The 18,223-nt window shown below is 47.2% G+C and overlaps 1 protein-coding gene across 2 annotated transcripts in view; it reads right to left on the bottom strand.

Moving 5' to 3' along the window:
* The window catches only part of HJURP (Holliday junction recognition protein), a 967,877-nt gene that overhangs the window by 935,385 nt on the left and 14,269 nt on the right, over positions 1-18,223 (bottom strand). For both annotated transcript variants that reach the window (XM_069620625.1, XM_069620626.1), the window contains exon 2: positions 210-276. In XM_069620625.1, the coding sequence (XP_069476726.1) occupies positions 210-276 (67 nt within the window). The remainder of the gene's footprint in view (positions 1-209; positions 277-18,223) is intronic.

Genomic DNA, 18,223 nt, shown 5'->3' on the forward strand with positions numbered 1-18,223 from the left:
CTACCACAGCACATAGCCAGCACACCACCACAGCAGATCTCCAATACCAGGTACACTTGGCTGTAATCTATTAATACACAATTTATTTCAAACACACCAAACATCAAAGAGTTCATATGAGAGGGGAGGAACAGGACATTGAGATGAAACGGCACACGTCCCACTTTATACCACCACATGTTCAGAGAATATTAAATTGATGCTCTTACCGTTTGGTGTGTCGTATTCCATAGTGTTCAGGTTCAATATTATGTCATTTGAAAATTCTCTTTCATACTGTTGAAAAAGTACATGTACAAGATATGAAAATAATTTTAGAATATCTGCAACAGTTTCAATTTAAAAACCGAAGCCAAGAATTGTTCAAGTGAAATCTACTACCAGGACATAACAGACAAGGCAACTAAAGACAACTATACCCGCCTATGAAAATGTACAGAAAAACATTAAAATCCAAAGTGAACATTTCTTGATTCTTTAATTCCTGACCAACCACAAACCCGTCCAGTGTGGTGCCCCACAAGGTTCTTCTCTACCTATGGATCTTTAAGGCTTCCATCCACCTCCTGGGCTTTGTGGAGGACCAGAAGAACACAGAGGCTGTGAAGAAATTTTAAGGTTGATATTTATACTAAAGTAAAATGATTGCCGAATGCAAATGTCAAAACCTATTCTTTAAAAGCCCACCCCTGAAAGCTATACTCGATCTGGCCACTGCCCAGTGCTCTCTGGTTTCAGCAGTCTCTCAGGTTTCTCATTGTGGCTTGGCTATGCAGACGGTTCCCAGTCTCGGATTCGACCCATGGCTCCTAAAACAGAATAGCTTCTCTCTCAGACACCTCTGTGGGTCAAGGATTATCTTCTTACAAATCTCTCACCACCCTATGCACACCCCTATGCCCCACTGTTCTAGCTTTCCTGAGTTTGTATGGTGCCTAGATGACAAGAGAAACACGCAATGACGTGTTTCAGAAACCCTGTGACGTATATATGGCATTCCTCCTGCCATCAACAAGAAATAAGATGGAGGATAACTTTGAACTATATATAGGCTCCATGAAGAGGACAGTAGCACTGGATATCCAACCCTCACCATCTCCGAGATGAAAAATGTTCAAGTCTGTAGCATATTTCACAGGACTTGAACTCCTGCTGTTACGTTTGTGCAGATCTCAGAGGCAGTGAGGATTTAGAGGAGCACCATCCGTAAAGCCAGCTAAACAGGCTTTCTCCACCATCACCATACGACAGAGAAACCGAGGGTGGAGGTAATCGGGGAAAGAATAAAGTCTATACTCAAAAATAATGGGGTCTTGCAGCTCTAGCCTGTGGTATAGTTGGTCAGACGGAATATATTATAAAAATGAAAGTTGGAATCCTGAGGTATACAATTTAATTGGGCGCTAATGCCCTCATCAAGTACGCTCAGACCCAGGTGTTTCAAGTGGAATGCTCTTCCAGGTACACTGCAGGAAGCTATTTGAGGAACTTCATTCTCCTCAGACGGGCTGGCACTGCGGGAGCTTCAGGCGTTTAGATGACTGCTGCAATGTTTTACAGGGTACTGGTGACTCACCAGCCAGACCAGTGTGGCCATACAAAGCACAATTCCTTGAGTAATAGTACTTGGATTGGACAGGCTACCTGCAGATACTTCCTCAAAGGGGAGTTGTCTGGTGGACGGCTGGACCCAGGTAGGGAGTTCAAGGAGGACCCTTGGCCTGTGAGGACTTCACATGGGCTGCACACTCCCATCAGTTTGCTGTGCCTCGATCACCAACTGTCACCTCGCGTGTTCTCAGAGAATTAGTCAGATTAGAACGTTCTATTAGCAACCATGTTAGAAATAGGGACTATAGCTTAAGCCCTTTCCCATACATATAGGATCAAATAATTTTCAGTAATATGCTTTGCCCATAATTCCAGAAAAACAGTATGCAATTTAATATTATAAATTCCCATTCTCCTAATCCCTCTTCACAGATTTTTGTAAACATGGTGTAAATTGCATTTAGTCCGCAACTGTGACAGCCCCTCTGGTTGGCTCGCTGAGGTGCTATATCCCTTTCTCATTATTTGCCTCACAACTTTATCCATAATTCTTACACAACTGGATTACACATTTGGTACCAACATGACATTATTATGCCTGCGCAGAGGCAGCTCTTCTGCTGTGGGTATCACATGCAGACTCGCTAGAGATTTTTGGCGACCACAGAATAAGGCAATTGACCAGGAGGTGTCATTGTGGTTGGTAAAGACTTATTAAATTAATAAATCTAGCTATCCTTAACTCCAAGACGGGTTCCCTGCCTCAAAATAAAAAATAAATTTAAAAAAAGAGTCCGTCAGAATGTCCTTAACTGTAAAAGCACCGTCCTGAATCAAAACCTTACCTCTGTCCCTTACACTACAACTAATGAGTCTTTAACAAAAGTAAAGTTCTCTCAACAGGACAATGACTCCCTTCTCCTGGAGTCTTTAATCGATACCAGGAGGAATGACTCCCTTCCCCTAGTCTTGGTTTACACACAATTAGCCAGGAGGGAGGATTCCCTTTCCCAGTCTTCATGGGTAACTTTCTCAACAGTTCCAGGCTCTTAGCCATCGAGTGGTATGTTCTGTACCGCTGTTGGAGGGTTCCACCCTCCGATATTTACCCTGTCCTTATTTGGGTTTCAGACCCTGTTCGCTCTCCCTTTCTTGTCAGGCCCACTTGTTTCACTCTCCTGTATGTCATGAACCACCAAATTCACCCCTTTTGGACTTCATGGTCCATGATGCACCGCGGTATGAATTCAGTGATCCTTCCAACATGGCCGACGGGCTTGAAACGCTGCGTTTTAGCCTTCGCGTGCAATACTAGACTTCCTAGAAAACAGACACGCCCCCGTAGCTCTGCGCATCTCAACGCAACTACTTGGAGTTGCTAGACTTGTGTTCCGAGTCCGCTTCCCGTGCTTTCTCCAGTTCCTTACCTTTCCCTTTTTTCTTTCGCTGGTTTCCTGGAATCCTGTCCGATTCTCTCCTTACCCGCTAGCCCGTATCCTCCATCCGGGTTCGTCTTGTGCTCGGTCCTGCGGGGTCCCGAACACTCTCAGAGCGTGGGACTCTCAATCCTTCCTGGATTCACGACTACATTTCCTGGATACTGAACGCCATCCGGCTAAGGACAGCCGGCAACCTCACGCTGGAACCCAAAGACTTGCGAGAGAGAAACTTGTGACACTGTCAAGCACTGCCACGAGGAGGCCAACTTATATGCTTGTATCGGTTTCTTTGGTTTGGGTTCCAGACCATGGTTTCTATTCTTCTTTCATTAGGCCAACTTGGTTCACTACATTGACAATTACGGCCATGAGGAAGATGACTCGTATCAATGTAGGCTTCATCTCGGTTCAGGTCCCAGACCCTTGGTTCTCTTCCTTTCTCACTAGGCCCTCTTGGTTGACTCTCTTCCAAAGTACTGCCACGAGGAAGATGCTCATCATCGCTATACCTGTTCGGTTTATCACTCTCCTGCACCTCCAAGACCCCATCATTCCCTGTGATGTGACCTTTGTTGACTCTGGGCCAGTTCTTCCTGGGTGCTTGCGTCTTCCCGCCGGGATGCATGGGCGCCTCTGGCTTCTGCTGCTCTCGCTCATCGTACCTTCTTCCTGGTCTCTTCATCAACGATGTAGGCTCTATTACTGGACCGCTCAGTCCACCTCTCAGAGACTGCGCCACCGTCTTCCAGGCTGCAGTCACATCCTTGACTTTCTCCACAACACTCCCTTTGGGAGTGAACTGCTCTTGGCTTTCCCACTGCGTCCTCCACGTCTCCTTTGAACTTCCTGGGCTGGACTGTCATTGTTGCTGGTCTGCAGCTCTCTGTCAGTTTTTATGTATTCCTCAGGATGTCTTACCGGCAGAAGTCTATACCGTTCCTGTAGCTTCTCTGTGCCATTCTTCAGGGCTCATGGTGGCCACCTTGTACCAATACCGGCCTTGCTGGTAATCTTAATGCAGTGTGTGATCTTTGAAGTGCCAGTAATGGAGTTAGTCATACCATCTGTATTGTTGGCAATCTTCTTCGTCTCAGTAGAAATAACAACTGGTATAATGTTACAATAATAGATAGAAGTGCTATCAAGGCGAGTTTGGTGGAAAGGTGATAACGGCCTTAAGAGGGTTAGGTTTGGGGTTTTGTGCCGACTTTTACCCAAGTGGTCGTCCTTCTCCCTCCTGCATTAAACCAGCCCTAGGGAGATATTTGGTAGAGGCATCACCTCTCTAGCCTCATGAGAAAGGGCATCCCCCTGGGGAGAGGTTACGACACCTAGTGAATCATCACACTGCAGATTAATATGGGGGTTACACTTAGGTCCCGGTTTGGATTCTGGTGAAGCTTCCCCCCTTGCATCAGGGTCTTGTACCAGACCTTCTTATGGATCTTCCAATGTAGCCCTTAAAATAAATAGTTCTTCTGATGTGGCATCAAGTACGACCTGGCCCCATCCTGCTGGTGATCAGCAGTATTCCTCGTGCCACTGACCTGTTTGTGCCGCTGGTGGCGGACAAAGTGTATTCCTTTACGCGAGATGTGGGTCTTGAGATTTTGCTTTCGGCCTCTTGCCAGGCCTCTACGTAAATAAGTTCCTCAACAGCTGTTCTCAGACATGGGCCAGGCTAGACTGCTTGTTTGGCATGTGGTCTTCCTTGAGGGTACCTCTGGATCAAATGAGCTGGACCCTCCAGCATTATCCCCTCACAGACCTAGTCTTCAATGGTGTTCCTTTATATCAGGGTCAACAGGCACAGAAGATGAGTTTCCTCCATAGCTCTGTCTTAGACTGAGCTTCTCTCACCCTGTTTCTAATTCAGGGAGACTCCATTCCTCTCCCTTTGTTTCACATAGGTTGCTGCCTAACCAAATCGAAAAATGGAGCTTTGATTGGCTTAGGGGTGAGCTCCCTTGATTAGGGTGCAGCGGTTTTAGCAAAATAAAGCTAGGTGTAAGGGTCAGCCCCATCTTGAATTGTTTGCCCGAGTGGATCACGAGCCCCTGCGGTTCTACTTCCTCATTGCGTGTTCCTGTGAGAACATTCTCCACTCTTCTCGGCAAAGTAATTGGTTTGACAGATGAATAGTCACAGACTATCCATCTCACTACGGTTGTGTGTGAAAACTGCAGCACTGCAAGGTCACATGGGTTCTCATGTACTGGAGTATGTGCGGGTCTGCAATCATGATTTTGGAGCTTTTCTCAAATCCATACAGTGTACCTAGAGTGGCAATTGCACACTAGTCTCTGCATCATGGATCCTATAGTCTGTTCTCCCAGATTGGACCTTACTTTGAAGAGGATGGGATGTACCGGGCTTGTGAGAATTTAATCTGCGGGATTCTTCATCTGCCACCCTCAAAGAGAAAATCGGAAGGTGGAGGGTGCTGCCCATTCCTAGAGGCACGCTACCCTCAAAACGTAAAGCTAGGAAGGGGTGATTATTCACCACATAGCATGGAGATTTAAAATTTTGTAAAATATGACAGAGCCTCCCTCAATGTTAAAGCCAAGCAATTCCTGGAGAGAGGAAAATTACTGTAGAAAATAAATCCCCTCGCAGCCCCGACTCCTGCCTCCCCACCCTAGGAAATACATGACTAGTTAAAACAGGGTTGTTCGTGTGGAAATCAGTCTCCTTATTTCCTTGGTCACTGGTCCCCCACCATATTGTAAATTGCAATTCATAAGCAGTAAGTGAACCAAAATCTCCAATGGGAGGAAACATTTCACCCAACCCACCTGGCGAGCTTGGAGAGAAAGTTGCATGAGCCACCAAATAAAATTCAAAGATCTGCTCTCGGTGCTATTAGCCCCTCCACATGCCCAAAAGACAGATTTCCCCAATAAACAAGGTCTGCCTCCTGGACCCCTACATCCACTCCACCGGTCTAACCTAGGAAGTGTGAGTTGTTTGTAAACTCCAAATGTCAAGACACCCGGAGGGGCAAAGGAAATGAATGTGGGGTGGTGAAAGCGCAAGAAACTTTCCCTATAAAATGTCAAGAAAGCTATTCACCAGTGGTAGAGTAACATATATGCTCAAAAATCACCTCCCCTGTCCCTGCCTGTGGGCATCACATATTCTCCATGTCTCTCTCTGAATGCATTGTCTATTAGAAACGTGGCATCCCGGGATCCTCACCAGAATCAATATGCCTATGTAGCACTTTGCTAGGCCAGCTTCAATTGCCTGAATTATTTGAAAAAATGATAATAATTTAATAATTTTTTTAACATAATTAAGCGTGACAACAGAGGTATACAATAAAAATCAAAGGTGAGACATGGAATTAGAAATGTAATTAATTGCAAAGCAGTCCTGAGCAATATAGTGAAGGTGCCATCTCCGCTAACTTGCATACAACTTGTCCCCCCTGTGCAAACTAGTTATCCTATTATGCTCCCAGTGGAGAGCAAGCAGATAAGGAGGATTGGCGTAACTAACCTAGTTCCAGTGTCAACCAAGTGGTGTTTATTAGAGAATATTCATGTGTGACGAGATATCATTAGGTGTCACGGAATGTAGAATAGTCTGATAATATGCATCAACCATCTGATTACAAAAATCAATCCCCTTTAACTAGGTTTGGACTGTTGGGGATTCGGGGTGGGTGAGGGGAAATACATCCCTGATCCATCAATGTTACCCTCCTCCTTGCAAGCACAAAAAGAGTGAACTGCAACACTATCATGATAGATTTCGGTATACCCATGTTCATTCACAGTAAACGCATTTGAGGGAAGAGCAGTACATTTTCAATAATTTGGATAATCGTTGTGAAAGCGCCTATACGGAAGATAGGAACTGAAGCAATAAGGAAAGTGTAAAATAAATCTGCAATTGAAGCTCCACATTACCAACACGCTTCAGAATGTTATGAAAATATTTTATGGAAATTGAAGAGAATACAGTATACTCAACGTACACTGTGCTTTTATCTAAGTAAATTACTCTGTGGCAATTTCCTTCGGCAATCATTCCATGGGGAAGTAAATATATATGTTAAGATTAAGAGGGTGTAGGGTTGGGTATGAAGGGGCACCATTCATTTTTTTAAAAATTATTATTATTTCTTTTTTTTTAAATCAAAGCAATTCTGGCGAACTAAATCACCGCGGAGAAATGTACTTTGATAAAAACAAGTAGAACGAGATTTGAAATGCTCCTGCTATTTTAGGGAGACCCTGCTCTTCCAATACCATTTATGCAGTCTCTAGTAGGAGAGCGAAATAGAAGCACGATGAGCATCATCAAATGCAAGAATAACTGACTGTAGAGACTGAGTCCAAGACCTCAATCCCCTTTTCTTTACACTTCTTGAATGCCCACCCAACAGGAATCTGACTGGGGTATTTTTTATACAAATAAAAACCTGCTAACTCAGTGAAACCAGTGTACATACACACTACTCCTGCCCACGGCGCCATTCGTTTCCCCATCTGCCCAGGTCCCTCCTTACGGGGGAAAACTGATTAGGGGTACAGTAGTCACTATGCTGAGTAACTTTTACATACAGATACGGCTTGTCCACTTTCCTCCATACATAAAGCAGATTCCAATCGAAGCTCTACACTGAAGTTTACCCTGAACCAAAAATATTTTGGGCATCAGCTTGGCCAAACTAGGCATCATCAGCACTTGCACCAACATCCATAGAGTAAGCAGAGGAGAAACTTGAGGAAATAACTCAATGCTAATTACATCAATGGGTACTTGCTTTTAAAAGGATAGATTGGATGCCGTAGTGCATGTGTGAACATGCATACTATTTAGAATTGGCAACCAATATACTTTGCAAGCCTCATTGCTTCAAAGCCCCTATAGAGGACTAACCACCTATAGAGGTCTGGAAGTATAGAGGTCTGTAGATCGAATGGACTTGGTCTTGTTTGAATAAAGCTTTAGGGTGTGGGTCGCGCAGGGTGCTCGAGAGCCTGAGCAAGATGGCAGTACTGTGCCGAGGCTCTGCAGAGGGCAGGAAGCATATCGATCAATCTAGCCGTTTCGCCCGTCGGTTATCAGATGGGGCTGTGGTGAGGGATAGCGTGTGCTCCGGTATCAGACACGTGTCCTCCCTGCAGCCTCTGCCGTTTCATGAGGCGAGAACGCTATCCATGCAGGGTTCGAGACAGCCCAGTCAGAGTGTAATGGCGGACGCAGGTCCTCAAGTGGGGTAGGTGCCGGATTGACTGGCGGCCCTAAGGCAGAGGCGAATCACCATTCCTGGGGAAATGGCTTGCGGAGCCAGCAATCCGAGACTAGACTGACAGCAAGAGACTGCAGAGGAGAGTTATACATTCCACCTTGCTCCCCCCCATAGTGCTTGTTGCCCAACAACTGCTGCACACGTAGGTCGCTGCACCGAGAAAGAACATGCTCCCCATTTGCATAGATCCTGGTCCCGCTGACACGTTGGACTGCTTGGCACCCATGAGGTGAGCGGCGCAGGAAGCAGGTTTCCTCCCCCTTATCTGGGGAACAGCGAGGGACCGCGCAGTACAGTGACGGACCGCAGCCACTGATCAGAATAATTAAGGGCCACTCACCTCCATACTGCGTAGGGTGCCATATATCGAGATAAGTGTGCTACGCAACTGGGATGATGGAGCATAACGCTGCCTGCCAACGTTCCGCAGACAAAGGTACAAGACAAGGCACAGCAACAGCCTAATAGCGCGGGATGCTCGTTTCAAAGGAATACCTATTGCCTGATTTAATAGCAGAGGTCTAAGAACATGTTGGGCGGACACCGGCTGAAGTGCCCTTTATATCTCCCTACTTCTGAGGCACATTACCAGGGGCCGCACACAGACTCTGCTATTCGGTGTGGGCACCACTCTAGGCGAAATGTCACCCTACCTGGGGCTGAGAACCACTCTACAGTTAAGCCTCTGACACCAGATGATGTAGGCACTGCACCCTGGGGTGCACCAGTAGCGGACACCTTCCCTTGCTGCCCGGTGGTGATCCCCATCGGGAGCCTGCACAAACAAGGCCACACATTTTCTTCCCTGCCACGCTCATACCGGCCCCATGTAGCGCAGCAGTGATGACCAAGAGAACTGCAAATCACATCCGGATGCAACACGAACGGGTCAACTATACCCTCGGCATGCGAAACAAGGCCAGTCTTCGCCACAATCTGCAAGCCTAACATTGTCTACCGCACCGGCGCCGGAAGGGGTGGTATCTAACAGGTGGTGCTGAAAGAACTTCTGTCCGCCCGGGAGACTCCCAATAACCAAGGGAACTGCAACCGCCTACCGACACATCAAACCCCATCGCCCTCTCAGTGGCCCGGAGTGGGGTATGGCAGAGAACCCCTCCGGCATCATCAACAACAAAAGCGATAGTGGGCCAAGCTCCACTAAACCACCCAAACGACAATCAACACGGCAGCACAAGAAAATGGATGTGCAAAATAATCTGCAGACACTCCTAACCGAAATGAGGGCAATTAGCCACAGCATGGAAGAAACCAATGTCACAGTGCTGGAGATTAAGCAGACATCCAGGACATGCAAACCCACCTCAACGCTCAAGCTGAATGCACTACAGACAAGGAGCAGAGAATGAGTGCACTCAAAGAGAACAGCGCAGTAGCCACAACCAACCTCGATGGCCTCATTAGAGAAGTGCAGCACCTCAGGGATAAGGTTGACTACCAAGAGAATCGCTCTCAACGTAATAACCTTCGAATCATCGGCCTCCCTGAGCATGCAGAGGGCGTGTACCTCGAGACGTTCGCATATCAACTGTTCCAAGACCACTTGCACATCCAGGACATTCAACAAATTCACACAGCACCAATTCGGAAGCCTGCAGCCGGAGACCGCCCAAGACCTATTACAATGAGACTTCTCAATCTCCAGCACAAAGTAGCCACACTCCATGCTTGCAGAACGGTGGGCACAATCCGTGTGGAGGGGTCCGAGAGCTGCATCTTCAACAACTACTCCGTGGAAGTATCCCGGCAAAGGACAAGTTTTTCTCCTCTTTTCACCGCGTTGAGAGGCACATCCCTCAAGTTTTATCTAAGATTCCCTGCAGTCTGGTGTATGCTCCTAGACAAGACATGGCATTCGTTCGACGACCCTGAAGACGCATGGCACCTCCTAAGACAACGTGGCCTGGTCTAAACAGACTTCCCCCACAGATATTGGAGGAAGGAGGACCTACCCACCAAAGAGTCAACCCACAACGGTGACTCCAATGAGGACGACCAAGGGGCAAAAGACAGCGTGCAGACAGACGGCCAAATGGCTCCGTTCGTAATGACCCCCTGCCCCATCACCAACCTGATGAGACCACTCCTTTACTGCCTGTTCCCAACGTGGGGTGCCCAGGTGCAGACGCCACAACCTACTCTACACTGCAGCTTCCCCCATCTCTGGAGAACTTTTTCAGCCATTAATTCTAACCTCCCTCCCAAAAAGCACCTCAACTCAACGACGGCAAGCGCACCATCCTGTCTGGATCCAGCCCATCCCTCATCCCCCACATCAGGGCCACCAGATTCACTGGTGGCCGCTGATGGGTTCTATCATCATGCCCAGGAGATGGAAGAGATATGTCTCTTCTCTTTCATATATCTCTGTGCATGGGCTGTTACAAGATGGTAGTGAGATACTGTTTGTTTGTCCCAATGTTAATGTTATGGTCTATGTGTTCACGGCCATGATTGTTATGATATGGTACTACTTATACACATATCATGCTTCGACTTGTTACAATCTTCCCTGACATGGCTACACCCCGATCTACCACATTTTGATCACAGTACATACCCACCCCATGCTTATGGCTGACCTACGCTTGGTAACTCTGAATCTCCAGGGCCTGGGGCACCCAGTCAAGAGACGGTGCGTTCTCAATCATTTGCGAGATACACCATGTGATATTGCATATCTCCAAGAGACCACCTAGATGCCCACGAATCAGAGAAATTAAATAAATAGAGGATGGGTTGGGGCATCAGCCCACTCACCCCACCAGGGTAATAGAGGCATCTCTATCATAATACACAAACGTGTCCAATTCCATACCTTACACGCCATCTCTGATGGAGATGGAAGATACGTTCTCATCCAGGATCTGATTCGCCAACAACCAATCACTCTCAACATCTATGCCCCGACGGGAGACACACCCATGTTTGTTTGTTTATTTTTTTTTATTTTTTTTTTTACACAGGTAATGGCAAAATGTACGCTCCTCATAGCGAAGTCCCTGATAGGTGGGGACTGGAACACAATCCTAGACATGGCATTAGACCGCCATGGTACAACACTATTGCCCCCCCCACCCTCGCAAATGTGCTGCCCTACTCACACTTATGGCGGATCTGAAATGTACCAATGTATGGCGACACCGCCGCCCCCCCCCCCCATACACCAAGACTGTACATTCTTCTCGAACTGACACAAATCATATTCGACTTGATTGCTGGTTGGCCCCCCGACTACCATTCTAACCTGCGTCAGTCAATGCACGATACTTCCTATGACAGGATCAGATCATGCACCTGTGCTTCTCCTTATTAGGATAGCAGGTACGCCCCAGGCCAGACCACCCTGGCGATTGAATTTAAGGGCACTTGCATACCCAGACAATGAAACTGGGCGAAGACATTGACCTGTTTTAGCGTACTAGCCTGACTAAAGGCTACTCCCCGGCCACCTGGTGGGATGCCTTCAAAGCTTTCCTTAGAGGACAGTGTATAGTGCTATGGGCCCATAAACTAAAGGGTTGGAGGGAGCGAGAAAAACAAATTGAGGCAGTTATCTCTGTTGCAGAATCCCAACATAAATAGACCCGTGACCCCACCATATACTAACGGCTCAAAATGCTTATGGAAGAACTTAAACAGGTTACTACCCAGAGGGTGCAAAACTCATTCTCTAGTTGGTCACAAGGCCTACTATCAGGACGCCGACAGACCCCTTCACCTAATGGCGCTTGCCCTTCGCACCAGATAGGCCTCTCAACAAACATGATATGGATGGCTTCTTTCATAGCATGCTCCCCGAGCCTTTGGATTGCCTCTCTCAATGTGTACCACCTTTTCTCCTCACTAGGCCAGTCCAATATAATTCGATACTTGTGATTACATCCTTGAGCAGCTAACTATAACAAAGACACTTGCAGATCTCTCCCTTGACCATCCGGAGGAGGCCCTGCACGTAATACTTCTTGCATATGGGTTTCATGGGACAATGGCAGGAACCTCTCAGAATCAGTCGATTCTTCCAAAAGACCTGCTGCACCTCCGTCAAATAATCTGACCATCCATGTTAACAGAGGCTCACCAGCCCTCGGTTTTAATCGATTAATTATCTCCCCAACTTCTTGTTGATAATAATCCTCCAACGTTGTTAAATCCATTAAACCACCCCCAGGATTATTCGGATGTGGCCCAGTTCGTCTATGCTCAACTGGTTGAATGGTCACCTCCTTCCTGTCAGGCTCTGGTTTGGACGGCATTTCCCTGTCCAAACCATTCTCTGAACTGGTACTGTTGAATACATCCCTGTCCCATTGGTCGGGGTCCCAATCAACCCCTGTGGAGGCAATTACTGTTGCCACCTTGCAGGTATTCACTCTCCCTCTTCTCTTTTGATATTTGCATCGGGAAACTCTCACAGCAGCTAGCTCGGCTACTGCTTGATACTTATCGGCCTGATCATGATACAATTTCATCTGAAGCTGCTGCATTAACACAACCTGTTTCTCGGCAGTCAGCTCCTTTTCCAATTTCAAGACACTCGCCGGCAATACTACCTTCTGCTGATGCACCTTTCGGAACGCATGCAACAAAATCCAACCTTGTCTGGCCAAAGCTGAGCACTCCTTCCCCTTTTCCACAAGCACCTGTTGCAACCAAGCCGCCATCTTGGTCGGCCTCGCCTTTCCTATACTCGTGTCTCAAGTCTCACTCAAACCTGCACCACACGCCCAAGTCTGTGCAAGTTTGTCATAAGAACTCTTTGTCCACCATGTGACCATCACTTCGGGACAATCTCTGCCTGCGGCGCTTCTCCTTTTCCTAAATAAGGAACTCATCTTATCGATGGATGTTTCACGTCCCTTCCCAAAAATACCTCAAACACAATTGTGCAATTCACAAATGTAGAGAAATTGCCTTTCTGTGTCCAAGCTTCAGATTTGTATGGTCTCTGGCATCAATTTCTGCACAAAGACTCTGCTAACAGCGCCATTATGCTTTGCTTTTCGGACACATGTAATAACCTCAGAAGTACTCACCCTATCACATGGACCAAAAGTTTTTGGACTCAGGAAGGCACTGAAGTACACTTAGACTGAGGGTTGAATTATAATAATGGGCTTGTTACAGGCCCCTTTATTCATAATCACACAGATAACTATGGTGATAACTATGGTTAAATGCAATTGGTTATACATAAGCACACAAACAAGAATAGCTACAAAGGATATACATCAATGTTAGTGTAGTTGCAGGAGACAACTTCATCTCAGCCATTACAACACTACCCAGTCCCGAGGCAGGTAGGCAGAGAGATCACATGTAGTAACGGGATCTGTAGGGGAGCATCCTCCCTCTCAGCGAGACTTCATCACAATGGGCTCCAATTCTGTCTCCTCATCGGGATAACTCTCTTCCTAAGGGGGACAAATCCCTGCCCCTCATAATTTGCAAACTGTCCCCAGCCAAAGGACAGACAGCAAGCATGGGAGGCAAAGAGTGGAAAGAAATCCAGACAGTAGTGGAAAAAACCAGCCTGTCTCTTGCGCGCTCGTTCCCAGCACCCTTTATCAATGCACCTGCACATCTCTGACTCCCCTCTCAGCCCGTCCTTGAGCGAACAATACAACTATCCTTCATAGTAAGCTCATCTACTTCATAATAGAATATTACAACCGTTGCAGAACTAGTGTCTGCCTTCTAACGGCGCTCACATGAAACAGACTTTCATTGCGGTTTGGAATTGAATGTCCAAAATGCTGCGCACCGGTGCCATGTTTTAGCTCATTTTGGCACACGCATTACACACCGACATCAGGGCCTTCTGTGCCCAAGTCTCTTTAGTGCAAAAAGTCTCTTGACAGAAAACCTGAGGGGGCACCAAACAAACAAAGACCTTTGAGTGAGCACCCATGCAGCGCCGGACTACTCTGTGTCTGGTACCAATCTTAGTTTCACAAAGTTCAATTATATTCAAGTTCTCTTTCTTCATACAATGTTGCCGCTTGCAACCTTGAGCATAACACAGTCCGGTCTGCTATCAGTTTCTCAAACTCACCGGCTGTGCTGAACTCATTGGCATTGCTTTGCGGTTGAAGTCAAGGATGGTACCACAGTGGCAATCACTTCTCCCCGCCCTGGCTATCAGGGCGGGAGGGCCCCGTGTACAAATGACACACTACACCATTCGTCAGCTGCAATTCCCAGCCCTATGTTTCTTTTCCTTGAGGCTTCTTGAAAGTTGCGGTTCTGGGTTGAAAAGGGCAAGGTTAATTCCCTTGTCATTCTCTCCGATCTCGGCGCCTTTCTCCTGTTTTAACTGCAGTCTCCGGATAGCTGCATCCTCGTGCGTTGGGCCTTGCTCAGAGTGTGCTTTCGTGCTCCGCCTTTTATCCATGTGGGGGAAGTGTAATGGGAGTCAGGTGTGTGTAGTTATCAGTAATTGCCTGACCGTTGTGTTGGGACATTTCAGGTATATAGCTCTGGTGTTAGTCCGTTGGCGCTCACAATGAACTATCTGTGAAAAGGTGTTTGTGTCGGAAAAGGGGGGCGGGGTTTGAGTTGCTAGATAGCCTACCTGGTAGGATGGGGGGGGAGGGTGCTATAAGGAAGGGCATACTGCATCTCACCTTTCTGTGTCCCACTTCCACTCCCCGAAGACCCCCCCCTTCCAGGTGATCCTTCAGCACTGGTCCACCCCCAGTAACTGGATCCAATAGCGATGACCATGTCCTGGCCACCTGGATGACAGGGAAAACCCTCAAGTATAGGGTGGATCTAACTAACAAAACTAACTAGGGTGCTCGTCGTCAGGGTAGTCTGTCCAAAGCAAAAACATCCGTCCTCGGTCCAAAAACGATCCTATTCTGGCCCTTACCACCAATAAAAAGGGATTCAGCAAAACAAAACAAAAAGGGGGCTCAGGAGAATTACTCCCTTCTCCTGGCCCGGCTTACTCAGCCTTTGTGACTGATCTTATAGTTTCTTGCAAGAGCTATGATTAGCCCCAGCAGCTCCTCAAGGAGGGTTCTTTATCAAGTGTCCAAGGATTATTTCTCGCTAATGTCCAACTAGACTCTTTCCCCCAATGGTGGGGCTATTATTCCATAAACGCAACCACTGTGATGAGGGCGACCACTCCCACACTCCTCTTGGCTTTTCTTAGGGTTTTCATGATCACTGGTACAAGGGGGATTACTCCTGTAGCATTCTTGGGTTTTCTTACAGTCACTGTTACTCCTGTGGCACTTTTGGACTTCTCTTATTCTGTTTGCAATCACTGTGATGAAGGAGATTACTCCTGTTGCTCTCTTGGCTTTTCTTATTCCCAGGACCTCTGCGGGGTCTCTGGCCACCTGTATCTTAGAGGGTGCGCGTCACCGGTTCATCTTGGGGTCGTGGGTTGACTCTGCTTCAGAAAATGTCCCTGGCGTCTTCCTTTCCACCTTATTCTTTCTCGACGCGGCTCCACTGAGCCCTTGCCTTAACGTTTCTGGTGTTTGCGGACCACCCTGTCCACCTCCTAGAGATCACGCCACCACCAGGGTTTCCCCATTGTTCAAGTGATTCGGTCCTGGTGGTTTGCTTCTTTGATCGTTCAAGGTCGTGCCTTCGACTAGGGACCAACTTCTCTGTACGGTGTTCTCTTTCCTAAGCTTGAAGTTTCCGGGGCTGTGCTGGCTTGACGCTGGTTTCTCTCCTCAGCAATTCTTTTGTTCGTTTTTATCGTCAGTAGCTGGATCCTGAGTCCTTCCTCTGTTTCCAATAGGTATTCTTTATGCATCCTTAAAGCTAACTGTTCCCAGTATTGTATCTCTAATGAAGGTGCAGTTGTTACTCCTTCACTTTTCTTCTTCTCAGTACTATTGGGTTTCCAGCTATTGCCATTCTGCATGCCTCTTTTACTCTTCCTATTTAGAGTAGATTTAGGACTTGGTTGAGTAAAAGAAGAGGTACTACAATAGCAAACAGTAGTGTGTTCAGGTTGAACTTCTGGGGACACTGAGTTTCTCAGGATCTCACAGAAAAAAGGACTAGAAGTTCCTTCATGGGAGTCCCTATCCCAAAGATGGGAGTCTGTCGCTGTGAGGTCCTGCATACCACCAGCCCTAGGGGGGAATGTGGCATAGCGCTAGTTAACATCGCTAGCCTCACAGGGAAGTGATCCACCCTGGGGAGACTTGAAGAGATCCCAGGAATTGTCACAATATGGTGGCTTGGGCTTCACTAGCTATCGGTCCCTGGTTAACCAGGTAATGTACAGTCTAGCCTGGTCATATTCCAATGAAGACCCACTTAGCTCCACCTACCACCCCCTGTTGCACCCTCTCTACAGGTTCTCCTTCCATTCTTCACCTCAGTCATCATCCTCCCTGCGTTTGCCCTCCTTCCTCTTCAACCTCTCCTTCTTTGGTCGTCTTTTGCTCTTCTCACACTTCACATCCACTTTTCACTGTACCTTCTTCATACCACTCACAGGTCGGTAATTGTGGCCTGTCCTGGGGAAGTGGGAGAACATGGCCAGGGAACTGGATCTGGACTTTATTGGCAGAGGCCCAATCAAACTACAGCTCTCTCATGTGTACCTAATCCTGTGGTTGGGCAGGTAGAGGGCCTTAAATGGCAATCCATCATCCTGGAATCAGGTGGTCCCGTCCTGCCGTCTGCCCAACTCCTAACAAGGCACCACAGATGGATAACTATGAGGTGGTTCACTGCCTGTATGTTACCACATCCCATGAGCCTCATCTTGTGAATGCATGCAAGTCTCACAGTCTGTTCACCAAACTGCCTGTCACAATATATCTTGCCTTCTTCTCTCTTACTATCTAATGTGAGAGTATATGATTATCACCAATATCTGCTGTACTATCTGATATATATTCAATTAATGTCTGAATTTCTGATTGTGATAGTGTGTGAAACAAATGACTTCTTGTAGCAAAAATGGGAAGTAGAATTTGGACACATGTAAGTACACCTATGTAATAAAAATGGTTCTGTTCATATGATTTTCAGGTTGCTTGTAATGCATGCAAACTATGGTTTCACTGTACCTATGTGGATGAAAAACAAAGGCCAGTAGATGTGGACAAGACAAAAGAAGTTGTCAAGCATCTGATTTTCATGACTTCACCACAGAGGAGCATTAAAATAAACTCTTGAATCATGTGTTATGTCTTAAACCAGTTACATTAATTTGACAATGCCTCTGCATTTAAAGTTTAATAGCTTTTTTTTTTTTTGTTAACAGTTTCTAATTAAAACAAATTCTGTATTTTCTCCCTCTCTCTCTTTGGCAATAATTTATGTAAAAACTGAAAACATGTGAAATGTAAACATTTTTTTTGTGCAGGCAAACCTATGCAGCTATCTGTTGCCTCCATGTCACTGTAGAACGGGACTTATGTAACTCTCTGGGGCGTCCCAGGGAGGAGCTGGATGTACATTGGTTGGGACCAGATTAAACAAAGAAAAGATGACCACTGGGGGGGGCGTGGCTTGGAGCCGACGCGATGCAGTCGCTCCTCTAAAACCGCCCGTGAACGGCCACTGCTTCAGCTAAAATTGCGCAGTTCCTGTGGCCTATACGATCCACCGACGCCAGCTATGTGGATCGGAACCGATGGAGCACTAGCGGCTCAAAGATGAAAGCTGGGAGAGGGAGCACTATGTCCGTAATCGTCGCCTGAATCCTGATCCCCCCCCTCTGCGGCTCAGAGAATCCAAGATGGCGGGCGCACGTATGATGGCGGCCGCAGTCACGAGTCGAGGGCGATCCTCCCCGTAACACTTGAGCCGGAGGGGACGGTCGGACATCCGGATATCCAGACAAACGGGGACCATTTCCATCAGCCGGCGAGGGCCCCCCCCTGGAACCGGCAGGGAGCCCCGCATACATCAGCCCCGTTTTGCGCACCCTCTCCCTTTTCTTCCTGGGGCGCCCAGG

Source organism: Ambystoma mexicanum, chromosome 5q (genome assembly GCF_040938575.1).
Source record: "Ambystoma mexicanum isolate Mex_15411 chromosome 5q, UKY_AmexF1_1, whole genome shotgun sequence".
Taxonomy (NCBI): Eukaryota; Metazoa; Chordata; class Amphibia; order Caudata; family Ambystomatidae; genus Ambystoma; species Ambystoma mexicanum.